Genomic DNA, 15194 nt, shown 5'->3' on the forward strand with positions numbered 1-15194 from the left:
ATTCCTCCTGGAAATAAACCTGATCGGCGCCACATATTTCAGAATTTGAACTTTATCCTAGTTTATGGTACATGTATCTATGGATATATAAAGGAAACTTCTTGGGGCAGTTACAAGGAAATGGAAGTTTGTTTTATATGAAAAGCAACTAAGACATATAGTCAGTTGAAAGATTTTTTAGACTTAAATTTAATTTCTATTTCTGTTTTGCTACATTTTACCCTCACCTAAAAACAACAACAACAACAACAAAAAAACGAATCACATTTTATTTAGATTAGATGATGACTTTTAGCATGGAGTTGGTCACTTTTGTGAATATAAATCTGAGTTAAACCTCATGCTTTGGGATGGGTCCAAGGCAAGTAGGTAACTGACTGCTATCCTTCTTGACAGAGGGAAAACTGGGCGCTAAGGATGGTGGGCATTTAAGACATTTCAGTCTAAGGCTGATGATATTGGGGGGCTACTACATTTGGGTTGGGGGAGGGAGCTCTTATCATAAGATAGGTAAAAAATTATAAAACCCCTGAGATTCCTGATTTGCTGTGAAGCCCCCAGATCCGGAAAGAAGAGGAAAATGGGAAGTGTTGCTCTTTTGCTGACTTAGCCACAGATTACGGAGGTGGGATAGCATGATAGCTGACCCAGAGACTGGATGCTTGTGTTGCCCCCCAAATTCCTATATTGAAACCTAATCCCCAATATAATGGTATTTAGAAGAGGGGCCTTTGGGAGGTGATTAGATCCTGAGGGCTGAGCCCTCATGAACGGGATTAGTGCTCTCATAAACTAGCTAGCTCCTTCCACAAGTGAGCAGAGCAAGAAGATGGCCAGTGATGACCCAGGAAGCCAGCTCTCATCAGACACCAAATCTTCCAGCATCTTGATCTTAGCCTTCTCAGCCTCCAGAACTGTGAGAAACAAATTTCTGTTGTTTATAAGCCACCCAGTCGGGGACATTTTGTTGTAGCAGTCTGAACTAAGACAGTAGCTAAGTGCAAACTTTGCAGCCAGTTTATGTAACCTTGAATCTTGGCTCTAACACTGACTGAGGCCTGAGGCAAATCAATATCAACAGCATAGTACCTAGTCAGTTATTACATGTAAAGTGCTTAAAACAGTACATGGCATACAGTAAGCAGCGTAGAAGGGTTCGTTAGCTGTCCTTATTATTAATATTATTATTATCTGTAGAATTCAACAGTGGAGTCTGTGTAGCTCCATTGTAAGAGTGGTATGTATGTGCATGGGGCGTAAGGTGGGAAGAGGTGCAAGACCTGAGAAACAAGTTCACTTAGAAACTCCCTGAGGTTCTAAGTACTTGGGGAAAGAGAAGATAAAAGTCTAAAATCGCCTTTATTCAATAACCACCTATTGACTGTCAGCATCGTCTCTCTCCTGAGTGGCTCCATAAGGAAGGACTACCTGCCCTGAGATCAGGGCGCTGCAGAAGGGAACGAGAACTGCTGTGACAGGGCCTTCCCAGGGTCAATTTCTTAGCATGCTGCTCAGGTTTGGGGAAATGGCCTGCTCCAAGTCTCCGGCTAAACCACGTTATTACTCTCCATTAGAAAAGTGACTTTATTCTCCAAACCTTAAACTAAGACACAAGATCCGACAAGAATGAGGGCAGAGAGGTAGAATTTAAAACGTGGAAATGTGTGGTCCTGATTCTCTTAAGAAGCACACATTTATTCTCATGATGTTTTGTGTGCTTAAACGATCATGGAGTTCCATCTGCCCTGCGTCAGAATGGGTCGTGGAAGATTTCCTTATATAACCAGGGTAGTTCTCACTGTTACTTCCTTGTCATAGCATGGTTTCCTCCCACAATCTGCTTTTATTTTAAAAAAAGGAGATGCTGCATTCTCCCAACACACATCAAATGCAACTTATGATATTTAAAAAACGTATTCCATCACTATAGAATCATTCTTTGAATTTAGAAAATCTTACCATGTTGGAGTCATCATGCATTTTCTTGCCAACAATTCCAGGGCATAGTGGGTGGCGGGTGCTGCAGCGTCCCCCAGCACTGTGCCCACACACACGGCCAACTCGAGCTCATTCCCACGAATCAGGTATGCCATAGCAAGCTTGCTCAATAAGAAAATAATTCCTTCAGTTTCACAGATGCTGGATTGGATCATCATTCCCCGCCAAGCTCATAAAGTAGATAAAGTAGTACTAACCTATAATCAATCATTCTTATAAAATATTGAATGTCATATTCCTATACTTATATAAGCATAAATGCAATTTCCAGGTGGAAAATTCGTGATAAAAGGACATACAGGAAATTTTTATAAGGTCAGAATTTAAGTTTAAAAGCCTTAGTAATATTTTTGTAATTAATTAATAACAGTCTTTCTGCCATATCCTCAACATATCCTTCAATCTATCCCAAAACAATGTAAATTCTTAAAAGCTTTTTCAATAGTGTACAATGGTTACCAATTATCCCTTAACTATACTATATCTAAGGATACATGCAAAACAGAATCCATCTTTACTTCACATTCTTATTAGATTAGTGGGTCAAATGGAAAATACCTTAAAAACAATCTGTGAAGAATATACTAAAGTATACTTAAAAATAAGTGCTTTCAAAAGTCAGGTATTCCGAGTCCCAGTCCAGAGATTTTTCCCTTTACCACATTACTGCTTCTCACACAGAACGAAATACCTAAAGTAAGACTGTTACAAACATGTATCTTGTGATAAAAATAAATAAATTGAAAAAAAAAGATCTCATAGTCTGTAGAGTTTATGTGTGCTCAGGAGGCGTGGAAGCTCAGGCTTGGAAAGCATGTACAATCAGATCTCACAGAGAAGTTGCCATATTTTTTCCAAACACCATGACACATCTTAAGAGCTCTTCATCCACACACACCACCGTGAGCCGTACCTCAGTGTTATCCACAGCCAGCTGGCAACATGCCGCAAGCACGGCACGACCGTCCTGAAAATACCACTCAGCCAGTTCTTCACTGACTTTGCGCAGGAGTCTAGAAAAGAAAATAGTATATATTCTCTATAAACACAAAGATTCCACCATAAAAGGGGCTATTGCCCTTTTATAATAACAAGCTGATTAAAGGATAAAATCGGATTTAATTTGATCTCTTTGATTCAAGTATAAAGACCGATTTTTGGTAAAAAAAAAAAAAATCAGGAAAGCAGGCTTGGCAGACAAACTGATAAGTGGGCTCCCCTCCCCCACAAATGTCAGAAGAAAAGCCTAACTTTCAAAATTTACCATCCTACACTGAATCATTTATAACTCAGCTATAGGGACAGTCAACCTTAGAAGAGTTATAGGTTGAACTGTAACTTTTCAGAATTTAGGTGGTGACACAAAATACAGGTAGTGTATGTTCAAGTTTAGAAATGAGAGAGAATAGGGGCGCCTGGGTGGCTCAGTCAGTTAAGCATCTGCCTTCGGCTCAGGTCATGATCCCAGGGTCCTGGGATCGAGTCCCGCATCGGGCTCTCTGCTCAGCGGGGAGCCGGCTTCTCCCTCTGCTGCTCCCCTTGCTTGTGCTCTCTCGCTGACAAATAAATAAAATCTTAAAAAAAAAAAGGAAGAAAGAAAGAAAGAAATGGCAGAGAACAGCAGTGAAGAACCAGGAAGGAGTATGTTGGTCACAATACATTATTTGCTTAACATTGTATGACTCTTTTTTACTTTAAAAGTCTAAATATCCGGGCACCTGGGTGGCTCAGTCGTTAAGCATCTGCCTTCAGCTCAGGTCATGATCCCAGGGTCCTGGAATCGAGTCCCACATTGGGCTCCCTGCTCAGCAGGAAGCCTGCCTCCCCCTCTCCCACTCCTGCTTGTGTTCCTGCTCTCGCTATCTCTCTCTCTGTCAAATAAATAAATAAAAATCTTTAAAAAAAAAATGAAAGTTTAAATACCCAATTTTCTAGAGCAATAATTGGAGCCAATAGATGTGGCACGGGAAAGTAGATTATTAAATTTTACAAAGGTCAAAAGGCTGAAGAATTCTAACTTCCATTTCTTTTAAAAACATATGTATCTGGATTTCTTCTTTAAAAGGAGCCTAATTTTATTCCCAACACTAATTCTGGGGGCTTGGGATTATGAACAATGAACAATTATCTACACTGACTTTACAGTGAAACATTAATAAACAGCACACCTGTATTTTCACTGCCCCTCCTTCCTTAAACAGGTTTGATCAGTTTTTAAGTATTTAAGTACTTAGGGGCTTTATTTGCAATCTCTCTACTGAAATGCATTTTGCCTCTCTGGAACCGACACAAAAGTTGCGTGGGCTGCATGTCCATCTCTGTGCCTGAGGTTGCCCTGTTCACATAGGGAGGGGCCGAGATGGCGCAGGACTGTGGTGAAACGAGGCCAGCCAAGCCCTCTGTATGCAGAGAAAGATGAACTGCATGGCTCTCAAAACCTCCTACAGGGAAGCCAACCATTAAAATATGACCCCACGGGGCACCTGGGTGGCTCAGTTGTTAAGCATCTGCCTTCGGCTCAGGTCATGATCCCAGGGTCCTGGGATCGAGCCCCGCATCAGGCTCCCTGCTCGGCGGGAAGCCTGCTTCTCCCTCTCCCACTCCCCCTGCGTGTGTTCCCTCTCTCGCTGTGTCTCTCTCTGTCAAATAAATAAATAAAATCTTTAAAAAAATAAAATAAAATAAAATAAGACCCCACGCAAAGAATAAAATGCTCACTCTTTAAAGTCTTCCTTGTAGATATCATCAGAAGATGAAGATCCTTTTGGTGTAGAAACATGTAAGGTCTGCATGTTTCCCTCACAAGCAGCCTGGAATTTAATGAAATCTTTAATTAATTTTTAGCTAATTGTTGATAGCTGACCAATTTCAGAATATTATTTTGATCAAAGTACAGCTGACCCTTGAACAACATGGGTTTGAACTGTGTGGGTCCACTTACATGCAGACTTTTTTTTTTTTTTCAATAAATACAGTACAATCCTGTAAATGTATTTTCTCTTCCTTATGATTTTCTTAATAACGTTTCTTCCCCTAGCTTACTTTATTGTAATAATACAGTATACAATACATATACAAAACATATGTTAATCGACTATGTTTTCAGTAAAGCTGCTGGTCAACAGTAGGCTATCAGTAGATAAGTTTTGGGAGAGTCCAAAGTTGTATGTGGATTTCTGACTGGGTGGGGGTTCAATACCCCTAACCTCTGTGTTGTTCAAGGATCAACTGCTCACTCAAATCGTTTTGAAATCTATACAATTTGGAGATACCCTTAGAATTTGGAAAAAAAAGGTGAACTCCCTTTGTATCTACAAGTACATGGCTACTCGAAAAAGCTGCTCAACCACATCTGACATTCATCAGCACACGAAAAGTTCAGACTTCAGGGCTTCTTGTAGGTCTAAAGTACATTCGGTGTGACCAGACTGTGTGACTGCAACGTGGACAGAGACGGCTGGGAGGTGGGCAAAAGCCAAGCTGTCTACGACTCCGGATCATGTGAAGGCACGTGTGGTCAGTCAACACAGCCTTCCTTCCACACCCCCACCCACCAGGGCATGGAGTTTGTGTGGTTACATCGTCCTACCTGTGCAACAAGCAGAGCTTCTTTAAGCTGACCCCTTGACATAAAAAAGCTGACTAATTTTTTCACATCACCAATGGCAATGCAGTATGGAACGACATCATCCTTATCTTCCTGGATTAACTGATCTGCTCTCCTAATAAAATAAGAACAATTTCTTTTATAATATACTAATTTCAAGGTTCTACGTTGGACTGAGATTTTCTGAAATATCTGAAATATCTAAAACATTCAAATATTCAAAATATGCGGTAGAGTTCATAAGCCCTTTTGCACATCACTTTTTTTTTATTCTTATGTTAATCCCCATACATTACATCATTAGTTTTAGATGTAGTGTTCCATGATTCATTGTTTGTGCATAACACCCAGTGCTCCATGCAGAATGTGCCCTCCTCAATACCCATCACCAGGCTAACCCATCCTCCCACCCCCCTCCCCTCTAGAACCCTCAGTTTGTTTTTCAGAGTCCATCGTCTCTCATGGTTCACATCACTTTTCTAAAAGCCTCAGATTTTATAATCAAATCAGATATGGAAGACAAAAGTTTTCTGGAATAATAAATACGATACTTGCTTTCTCTTAGAACACTACATATTTTCATATTTTTAAATGCCACAGAACATTTTACGTCTTAAAATGAATGTAGCTTATCTATTAAAATGAGCAATATATTTTCTGAAAATAAGTTGTAAACTAGGTATGCGTGATGGGTTATCCACTTCAACTGCATTAATAAATACACAGGCATCTGCTTCATTAAAGACAGTAGAATTTTAAATGTTTTAGTGATCACAACAATGAATGGAGAGCTTCTAAATATAAGTAGCTTAAAATCATTACAAAAGACAACATAAGAGTATAAGAATTGATAATAAAATACAGAATATTATGAGTGCCCCAAGCAAGGTAGTTTAAAAAAATAATGCTCCCGATATGTGAGGGGAAAACAGGATCCTGATCTTGGAGATGATGAAGGGTATAAGTATGTCTGCTCTGTCTCTCTCTGTATCCTGTCTTTCTCTTTTCCTAACTAAGTCCCAGGAGTTTCCCAATGATCAACCAAATTAATTCAACTCTTACAGTTTCGTTGAAAATTAATCTGGTCTATTTAACTTATGCTGGCATTTGCATTAAACTACATTAACTGTCAAAAAAAAACACAAAAAACTACATTAACTGCCAATCTTTGGGTAGGTGTAGCAGATAGATTTTGTTTGCCCAGCTCACTGTTAACAGTCTCCCATTCACAGGGTCACTGGCGTTCTCCCCAACGACTGTTTTTAACCACGTGACTCTGATTTCCTTGTTAGAGGAATAACATCCCCTTGCTAGGAACCAGGGCTCAGATACTGTCAGTTGTGGCATTGTGGGGAGACCATTTTCTGGCCACCAGAGAAAATTAGGTGGTTTCCCAAAATAAATGAAATAGTTTTTGCTGAGGTTGAAACAAAATTGTTTTGTGAAATAAACATCATCTGTTAACTTGACCTTATTAAGGTTTCAGTGGGAGGGATAACATTCACAGCTGTGCAGTAGAGGAACTTGGAATTATTTGGGATTCTTAGGACTTAAGATGGGGAGCCTACAGTGGGGGGGCTGGAGCCAGCCCGTTGATAAACTTACCACTGGGAAAGCAGGCGCTGGGGAACAGTCTACTTTCCCATGGCAGATATGTTTGTTAACCTTTTGCATTTCATGTTTAGCCTCTGACAGATTTTTATTTGTACATGTGAGCTGCAGTTGATTTTGTTTCTAAATCATGTCCCATGAAAGAAAGTCAAAACTTTCTGATGCCAGAAGCAAGGCAATTACTCATTAAATAGTACTCTACAGGCTTTAGCACAGAGACTGGCACAAAGTGAACACTAACTAAATAAATATTCACCGAATGAATAGAATAGAATAGAAAACAGTCTTATGTTGTGAGTCGAAATGTGTCTGCCCAAAAGATATGTTGAAGTAGGAAGCCATGATATCTACAGGTGTAACCTTATTTGGAATTACGGTCTTAGCCAATGTAATCAGTTAAGATGGAGTCATACTGGTTTAGGGTAGACCCTAAATCTAATATGGCTGGTATTCACAAAGAAAGATGGAAATGTGAACACAGAGACACACAGGGAATAACACCCCGTGAAAACAAAGCAGGTGTTGGAGTGATGCATCCATGAGTCAGTAAATGCCAAGCATTGCCCGTAACCACCAGAAGCTGGGGAGAAGCATGGAACTGAGTGTTTCTCAGAGCCTTCAGGAGGAACCAATCTTTCCGGCAACCTGATACTGGACCGCTAGCCTCTAGGGCTGTGAGAGAATAATATCCGTTGTTCTAAGCCAACCAGTTGATGGTACTTTGTTGCAGCAGCCGTAAGAGACTAATATATCTCAGAAAGTCTTCTCAGTCATCAGTTCCTCCTTTATATTCATGGACAGGAGATGGCAGGGACCAGTGTCCAGAGAGAATTTCTGAGATTATTTATAGAATAAGTATTCTGTGAACTTTTGGTAACCGTCAGAAAATCTTACCACTTATATTTCAATAGCAATATATTAACCAATAAGTATGTTTACTGATCTGTCAGTCCCTCCACTGACATAGGAAAATCTGCCTTCCACTGTCTCTTTCAGATGTCAGGTCAAATATAAGAACACCAAAACGACTGGTAACCGATTCATTTAATTCACTGTATTAGTAGACATAAAATTCAGCTATTTTTAAAGACAACATAACAGTAAAAAAAATCTCAAAAGCTGCTATCGTATTTATATACTGCTTCCATTTTAACATATTTTAAAACATGTATTTGGACACAGACTCTCTTTACCTCTGCATCAACTTCTTCCAGTATTTCACAGACACCCCTGGTGCAACTGACAAGGCTTTGTCCCACTAGAACAGAAAAAAAGAAAGGCAAAAACAGGTCTATTTTGATTGCACTAACTCTTCTTTTTTTAAAGATATTATTTATTTATTTGAAAGAGAGAGAGTGTGAGAGAGAGCACAAGCCAGGGGAGGGGCAGAGGGAGAAACAGACTCCCAGCTAAGCAGGGAGCCCAACTCGGGACTCGATCCCAGGACTCCTGACCTGATCATGACCTGAGCTGAAGGCAGACGCTTAACCGACTCAGCCACCCAGGTGCCCGATTGCACTAACTCTTAATGGACTTTTTTTTTTTTTTTTTTTTTAATGAACTCACATGTATAATATGAGTTTCTAGTGTGTTTTTAGAGTGTTTGGATTTCCAGGAATATTTTTGTATTCTATCTGATGCATTCCACAGAGTATAAATATACCACATTTTAAAATTAAGTAAGATATATAAATTGTATTATTTAGCATGGAAAGTCCCAAACCTAGAGGGCAGGGGCAGAGTGAGGGAAGGAGAAGAGTAGTAACTAAAGTATGTAGTTTGAAAAATATATTAACTCATCTTCTGACACAACCTCAGAGTAATCTGTTCTATGGTAACTATGTTCTATGTTCAAAATAATACATACTGAAATTTTTACTACACTGTCACTTCTGTTTAACAAATAAGATGTTTATTTCTATTTTTATTCTTTCCTTGTTTTTTATAAACTTTATTTCTTGTCACTTCTTCCTTTATAGTTGATAATACCGATCTTCACATTTTAAAAATTAGACTGTTATTAAAGAAGATCATTGTTCAGTCAAGGCAAGTGGACAATTATATGGAAATATAGATTTCACTGAACTATGTCTAGAAGGGAGATGAAGGTAAAGTATTCTGAAATATCACAACATGAATCTAAGCTTCATTTTAATTAAGGCTCTCCCAAACAGTAGAATTCTACTGCAATTAAGGCTAGAAAATTGGTAATTAGCCTGAAAATAAGGGGTTAAATTTTCAATAGGTAACTTTTGTTTTATTTTTATTTAAATTCCAGTTAACATACAGTGTAATATTAGTGTCGGGTGTACAAAATGGGTAATTTTTAATACTATATTATTTGTAGTCATGTTACCTTTTTTAAAAAAGTAATCTAAAATATATTTTTAGGGAAATTTGCCTTTATTATAGTAGAGGCAAATGGAAGAAAGAAGTTAAAATGTTGGTTAAATTAACTTAGAAATCATCAAGATTTTTCTATAAAAACATGTCTTATAGGTGAAAAGATTAAATGTTTTCCTAACCTCACAGTATTAATCTCAGAGGAACAGAAACTACGGAAGGAGGTGACCATGAACAATTACAAGGACATTCCTATTTCTCAAGGACTGTAAGCACAGTTCTTTGGATCATTAAGAACATTAATGAAACTGCACAACAACAAAATTCTTAAGCTCCAGAAGTAGATACTTTATTAAAGTATCTTTAATTAAATTTGAATTAAATATAGCTTAGAAATACATATACCCAGATATAAAACTGAGGAAGATGAAGAATTAGTATTCTGTCAAAATTTATTATTCTTTTTCTCCTTGACTAGATATTCTTTTAAAAGATTTTATTTATTTATTTGAGAGAGAGAATGAGAGAGAGCACGAGACGGGAGAGGGTCAGAGGGAGAAGCAGGCTCCCTGCCGAGCAGGGAGCCCAATGCGGGACTCGATCCCGGGACTCCAGGATCATGACCTGAGCTGAAGGCAGTCGCTTAACCAACTGAGCCACCCAGGCGCCCCTTGACTAAATATTCTAATAGAGCCTTGTTAAAAGGGTAACTTTTAAGACACCTCAACTTCTTCAGAAGTAAAATTTTTATATTGCTCCTAAACCCTTTATAGTTTGCAATACCTTAAAAATTTTTTTTTTAATTTCTTTAGAGTGAGAGAGAGAGAGAGCGAGTGCACGCACAAGAGAGGGAGGTGGGTGGGGCAGAGGGAGACAGAAAGAGAGGATCTTAAGCAGGCTCCATGCCCAGCACAGAGCCAGACTTGGGGCTCGATCTCATGACCCCGAGATCATGACCTGAGCCAAAATCAAGAGTAAGACGCTTAACCAACTGAGACAACCACGCACCCCTTCCTTTTCAGTAACATTTTTAAATGACATTTTGTCTTAGGTCAAGCAGTAATTCATTATTTGCCTCTAGTGTATGGGGGAATAAAAAGGTGAGTTAAATTTAATTTTGATGTATTTTAATGTAACTTTATTGCTTAGTTTTACTTTATATTATTTATTAGTACACTTAATAGCATGCTTTGTAATTATAAAATTAACTAACTTAGAGCTTTTCAAAATGATCAACTATGAAATGACTCCATGCCATTCTAATTTTTTTTTTTTTTTGGAGGGGTGGGAGAATTTTTCTTGAGCTAAAATGGCTGTTAATAAAAATGAAAAGCTTCATAAATTTGCACAAAATGAATACATTCAAGTAACCAGCACCCAGATCAAGAAACAGAAGCTCCTTCCCCCTTTTGTTCTATTTTATTTACCACCCACTTTTCAAAAGAACCACTATCTTGAATTTTAATAGGATAGATTCATCTTAACCTCTTTTGAAAACTCTGTTTTGTTGAATCAGTCCTCTAAACAATCAAGATGTGCCTTAGAAGCATCTTTCACCAGATGATCCTCAATGAAACCCTTCTTCTGGCCAGTGTGGGGTTTACTCACGACAAACAGTATTAGCAAGGGGAGTCCACCGTGTGCCACTCAGCCAACATGGGTATTTATGGGGTATCAAAGAGCCTACCCTTAGGGCAGTGATTCTCAAACTTTAGCATGCATGTGAATAATGTGGAGGGCTTGTAAAAGCACAGATCATTGGGCTACATCCCCGGGGTTTCTGATTCTGTAGGTGTGGGGCGGGACATGCATGTCTAACACGTTTCCAAGTAATGCCGATGCTGCTAGTCCAGGTGATCTCACTTTGAGAAGTACTGCTCAGATATACACCTGATACCAGACCAGCAAAGAAGCAAATACATCTGGAAAAAGAGAAGCTTAATATTTAGCATTTCACCAAGACTTAGAATACTTCGTTAAACTCACTGATTTTAGCACTTTACCTCTCCAAGTTCAACCATCAGTTCACAGTATCTCTGAATTTGTCCTAATCTCAAATGTATGTCAGCAGCTTCCTTCAGCCTTTCCTCTTTAGTGGGGACACCAATACCACCACCAAATTTAGACATCTTGACTGTTGTCAATTCTTGGGCTTCAGACTGGTTAAAAAGAAAATAAAATTTTCTAAATTTTGTTATACAAGAGCTGGTGATAACAGATGATTATAAAAGCACTACAGGGGCATGTATTTTAAAAAGCACGTAGCACTGAAATTAAATATTCTAAAAAATCAATACTTTTTCTCTATAAAATATGATACCTCTTCCACTATAATATTTTGGTGTGGGTGCAGGGTAAAGAGTGGATGTGTCTGGTGTGGGCAGGGAGAGGCTAAACCCCATTGTCCTTAAAACTCACCAGGTGTTGTGGTTCTATAGACGTTCAGGGGCCAAAAGGTCATGAGAGATAAAGTGATATATAACTAGTGAAAAAATGTACAAAAGTCTGGAATAAAAATAAAAAATGACAGGCTCATTCTAATTGGCTCCTGTACTGGCAAGAGGTAAGAGCTGTTGTCCTTAGGTGGTGGTGTGACTACAGAAAGTCCTCCTTTATGAAAATAACTGTTTCGTATGACCCTCAAATCCACATCTCTGGCCCAGTTCTCATGCTCTAACAGCTAAGTTAACCATGATATTTCATTGCAAATATAAGAGCTACTTCCTCTTTCTGGTCCCAGCACCGGTGTGTTGATACTGGATATCACTCCATGCATAAGGTCACTGATAATTTTGAAATGAAATCCATTAAGAGTTCTAACATGGCCAGTTTTAATAAAACATATCCCAAAATACAGTCTATCAGGCCCTTGAGACTAAAGTCAGAGTGGTCCACATGTCACAGTCATCTGGTAATAGGGTAAAGCATTTCAAGTAGTTCCAAGTGACCTTTGAAGAAATTCATGAGATTCGACCTATGGGAACCAAGGCTGCCTTAATCTGGTCTCAGATAATTCAGACTCTCATGATCGGTTTTCACTGAAAATTTATCTCCTCAATGTTCACTTACTTCAGGCTACTCACTCTAATTCTATAAATTTTTCAAAATAATTCTTGTATTTCAACAGTGAAAAGGCAAAAATAATTTCTGCTTGAGGACGTGATCCTTGCATACTTCACTTACCGTTCTAAATTTAATCAGATGCTTCAAATGCATTATTCCTTTACAGTAGTTCTGAGGAAGCAGGCTGTCGTCCTGCCCTCTGATCACAGCAACTAAGTTCCACAAATTGTCACTGCCACCTGGAGGCTAAAAGGTTGATTCAGAATAACCAAAGATATAATAATAATGCATTCAAAACCCCACAGAATTTTGCATTTTCAAAAATATGATGCAGGCATATCTAAGTTGAAAAATTAACCAAATAATAACAATAATTGACCTCCTTTATTGTTTCTGGTTTCCATTTGCTTTCTTACTCTGCACCAACTATGCTCAGAGGGACCAGCTGAGCTGGGATGATACATGTAAATATGTGATAATGGTAAGACTTGCAATGGTTCATTTTGACTACAGGGAAAATGTTCACATTTAACTCCTGTAATACTCACGGATAAACATTCTGAAAACCACCTTAGTTTTTTTGCTCGAGGATTACCAGTTAGTTTCTCTATTTCGTGTTTAATCTCTCTTGATACTTTACCACACAAAAGAGGAGGAGTGCCTTGTGCTGTAGCATGATCTAAAGAACAGACATAATTCAGTGAGAAAGGGTTGCTTGTAAGATATTATTTAAAAGCAAAATCTAATAGATGCTTATTTTCAATACCAGTGTTCCCGATAATTTCTTCCCAAGATCTGTCTGCCAGAATATTTATTTGTAGAGGAGTGATTAAAGGTGTTAACGACCAGAGTCTCACTGTAGAATCTCGGGAGCAGGAGGCCATAGTGAAGGGGCGGCTCGGATGACATGTTAAACCTGATGGAAAAAAGAAACCTATTTCAACTAAAGTAAACATTGAAAAATATTACTTATCTATGCGTACCTCATAAAACTACAGAATTTAAGTTATATAGAAGTGTTTTTGAAATAGCATTTCTATTTCGGCTGAAAATGATACAAGAATATATTATTTAGCATATTTTATAAATACAAATAGAAAATTGAATAATGATTAGCAAATGGTCCTGGATGAAAACGTTGAAACTGCATTTCAGTTGGTTCAGCAGCAAGCATACTGTCACACCAATGGAGTCATGGTAACCTGTGAGGTAATGGATGGACGGAAGTTCTAATTACAAGAAGAAAGAGAGTTGGGACCTCCCAGTTTAGAACATCCAGAAAAAGGATTCTCTCCCACACTCAGCCCCTCTGCCTCAACTGAAAGGCCACTGAGGTAAAGTATATGGACCCAAGTGCCTAGAGTGGGGTGACTTTCTCTAAGGAACCATTTTCATCTTCTTAATTCACCACTTAGGGCCACTGAGGTTTGGGTCTATAAATGAAAGTGACATGCAAAATGCAAGAACCCTGAGTCCTATACCCAGCTTAACTGTATTTAAAGACTTACTATTATATTAAAAAGCAAAACATTTTCCTACATATCCAAGAGTAGAGATACAGGAATGGCTAGAGAAGTTATATCTACTTTATCACTGATTTCCTGTTTTCCAAGGTCCTTCTGGAGTGATGGTAAAGGAAGGGAGAAAAATCCAAGCCACATGTGTGTGCATGTGTGTGCACCCAGAAACACAAATAATTTCTCATGACATTTTGGACTATCTTCTGTGTATTCTGATATTTCAATAATAAACAAGTACGGTTTTAATAAGAATGTTATTTTAAAGTGAAACACCGTAAGCTTTCTTAAAAAAACATTGTATTTCTCAGAGATGATAAACTTCATTAATACAGCAAAATTTAAAAGTGCATGAAAAACACTTTACCATATACATCTGCTCCATGGTCATAAACAGTATCCAAACACGTTCCTTCTCGAGTGTCCCATACTTTTATAGTGTAGTCCCAGCTGCCAGATATGAGTAGATATGGAATCTCAGTATTCCACATTAATCCCCTCACAGGCGCAGTGTGGCCACTAAGAATGTTTATGCAAGCATCTTGAGTATAATCCCAGATTCGAACAGAACTGAAAACAGAATATTATGTATATAATACCTTTCAAGTTATAATTTGTCTGAAGTACTGACACATTCTTAGTGGAGCACAATTATTTCTCAGTAAATTGAAAAAGGATTTTAAGTTTCAAGGTATGTTACAATTCTTTTCTTTATAGCAGATGAAAATGAAAAACTAGGCTAGAGCTAGCCTATTTCAATATTTTGTTTCCCTACTTTAACTGGTCCTTTCCTACTGATCCTAAAGCTACTATTTCAGTTTATAGACTTAAAAAATTTCTTTCTTAAAGTGAAATATCCAGAACAGATAAAGCCAAAAATATTACTAATAATATGGATATAATAATTTAACAACACTCACATTATTCGTAAATCATGAAAATATAGCATGTGTGATGATGGGTATTATTTGAAAAATCAATTCATCTTTATGCTCCTATCACAGAGCAAATCATTCCTGCATGTTTTGGTCAATAAAGTAAGTTGGCTGATTATT

At 38.1% G+C, this 15194-nt stretch overlaps 1 protein-coding gene across 4 annotated transcripts in view; it reads right to left on the reverse strand.

The window, feature by feature from the left end:
• Nucleotides 1-15194, reverse strand: part of WDR17 (WD repeat domain 17) — a 105214-nt gene that overhangs the window by 15098 nt on the left and 74922 nt on the right. For all 4 annotated transcript variants that reach the window (XM_035004297.1, XM_035004298.1, XM_035004300.1 and 1 more), the window contains 10 exons: nt 14507-14709; nt 13389-13538; nt 13171-13301; nt 12743-12868; nt 11563-11718; nt 8410-8474; nt 5588-5720; nt 4717-4808; nt 2912-3011; nt 1960-2099 (listed from right to left, as the gene is read on the reverse strand). In XM_035004297.1, the coding sequence (XP_034860188.1) occupies nt 1960-2099; nt 2912-3011; nt 4717-4808; nt 5588-5720; nt 8410-8474; nt 11563-11718; nt 12743-12868; nt 13171-13301; nt 13389-13538; nt 14507-14709 (1296 nt within the window). The remainder of the gene's footprint in view (nt 1-1959; nt 2100-2911; nt 3012-4716; nt 4809-5587; nt 5721-8409; nt 8475-11562; nt 11719-12742; nt 12869-13170; nt 13302-13388; nt 13539-14506; nt 14710-15194) is intronic.

Source organism: Mirounga leonina, unplaced genomic scaffold (genome assembly GCF_011800145.1).
Source record: "Mirounga leonina isolate KUSES-001 unplaced genomic scaffold, KU_Mleo_1.0 Mir_128, whole genome shotgun sequence".
In the NCBI taxonomy this organism is placed as follows: Eukaryota; Metazoa; Chordata; class Mammalia; order Carnivora; family Phocidae; genus Mirounga; species Mirounga leonina.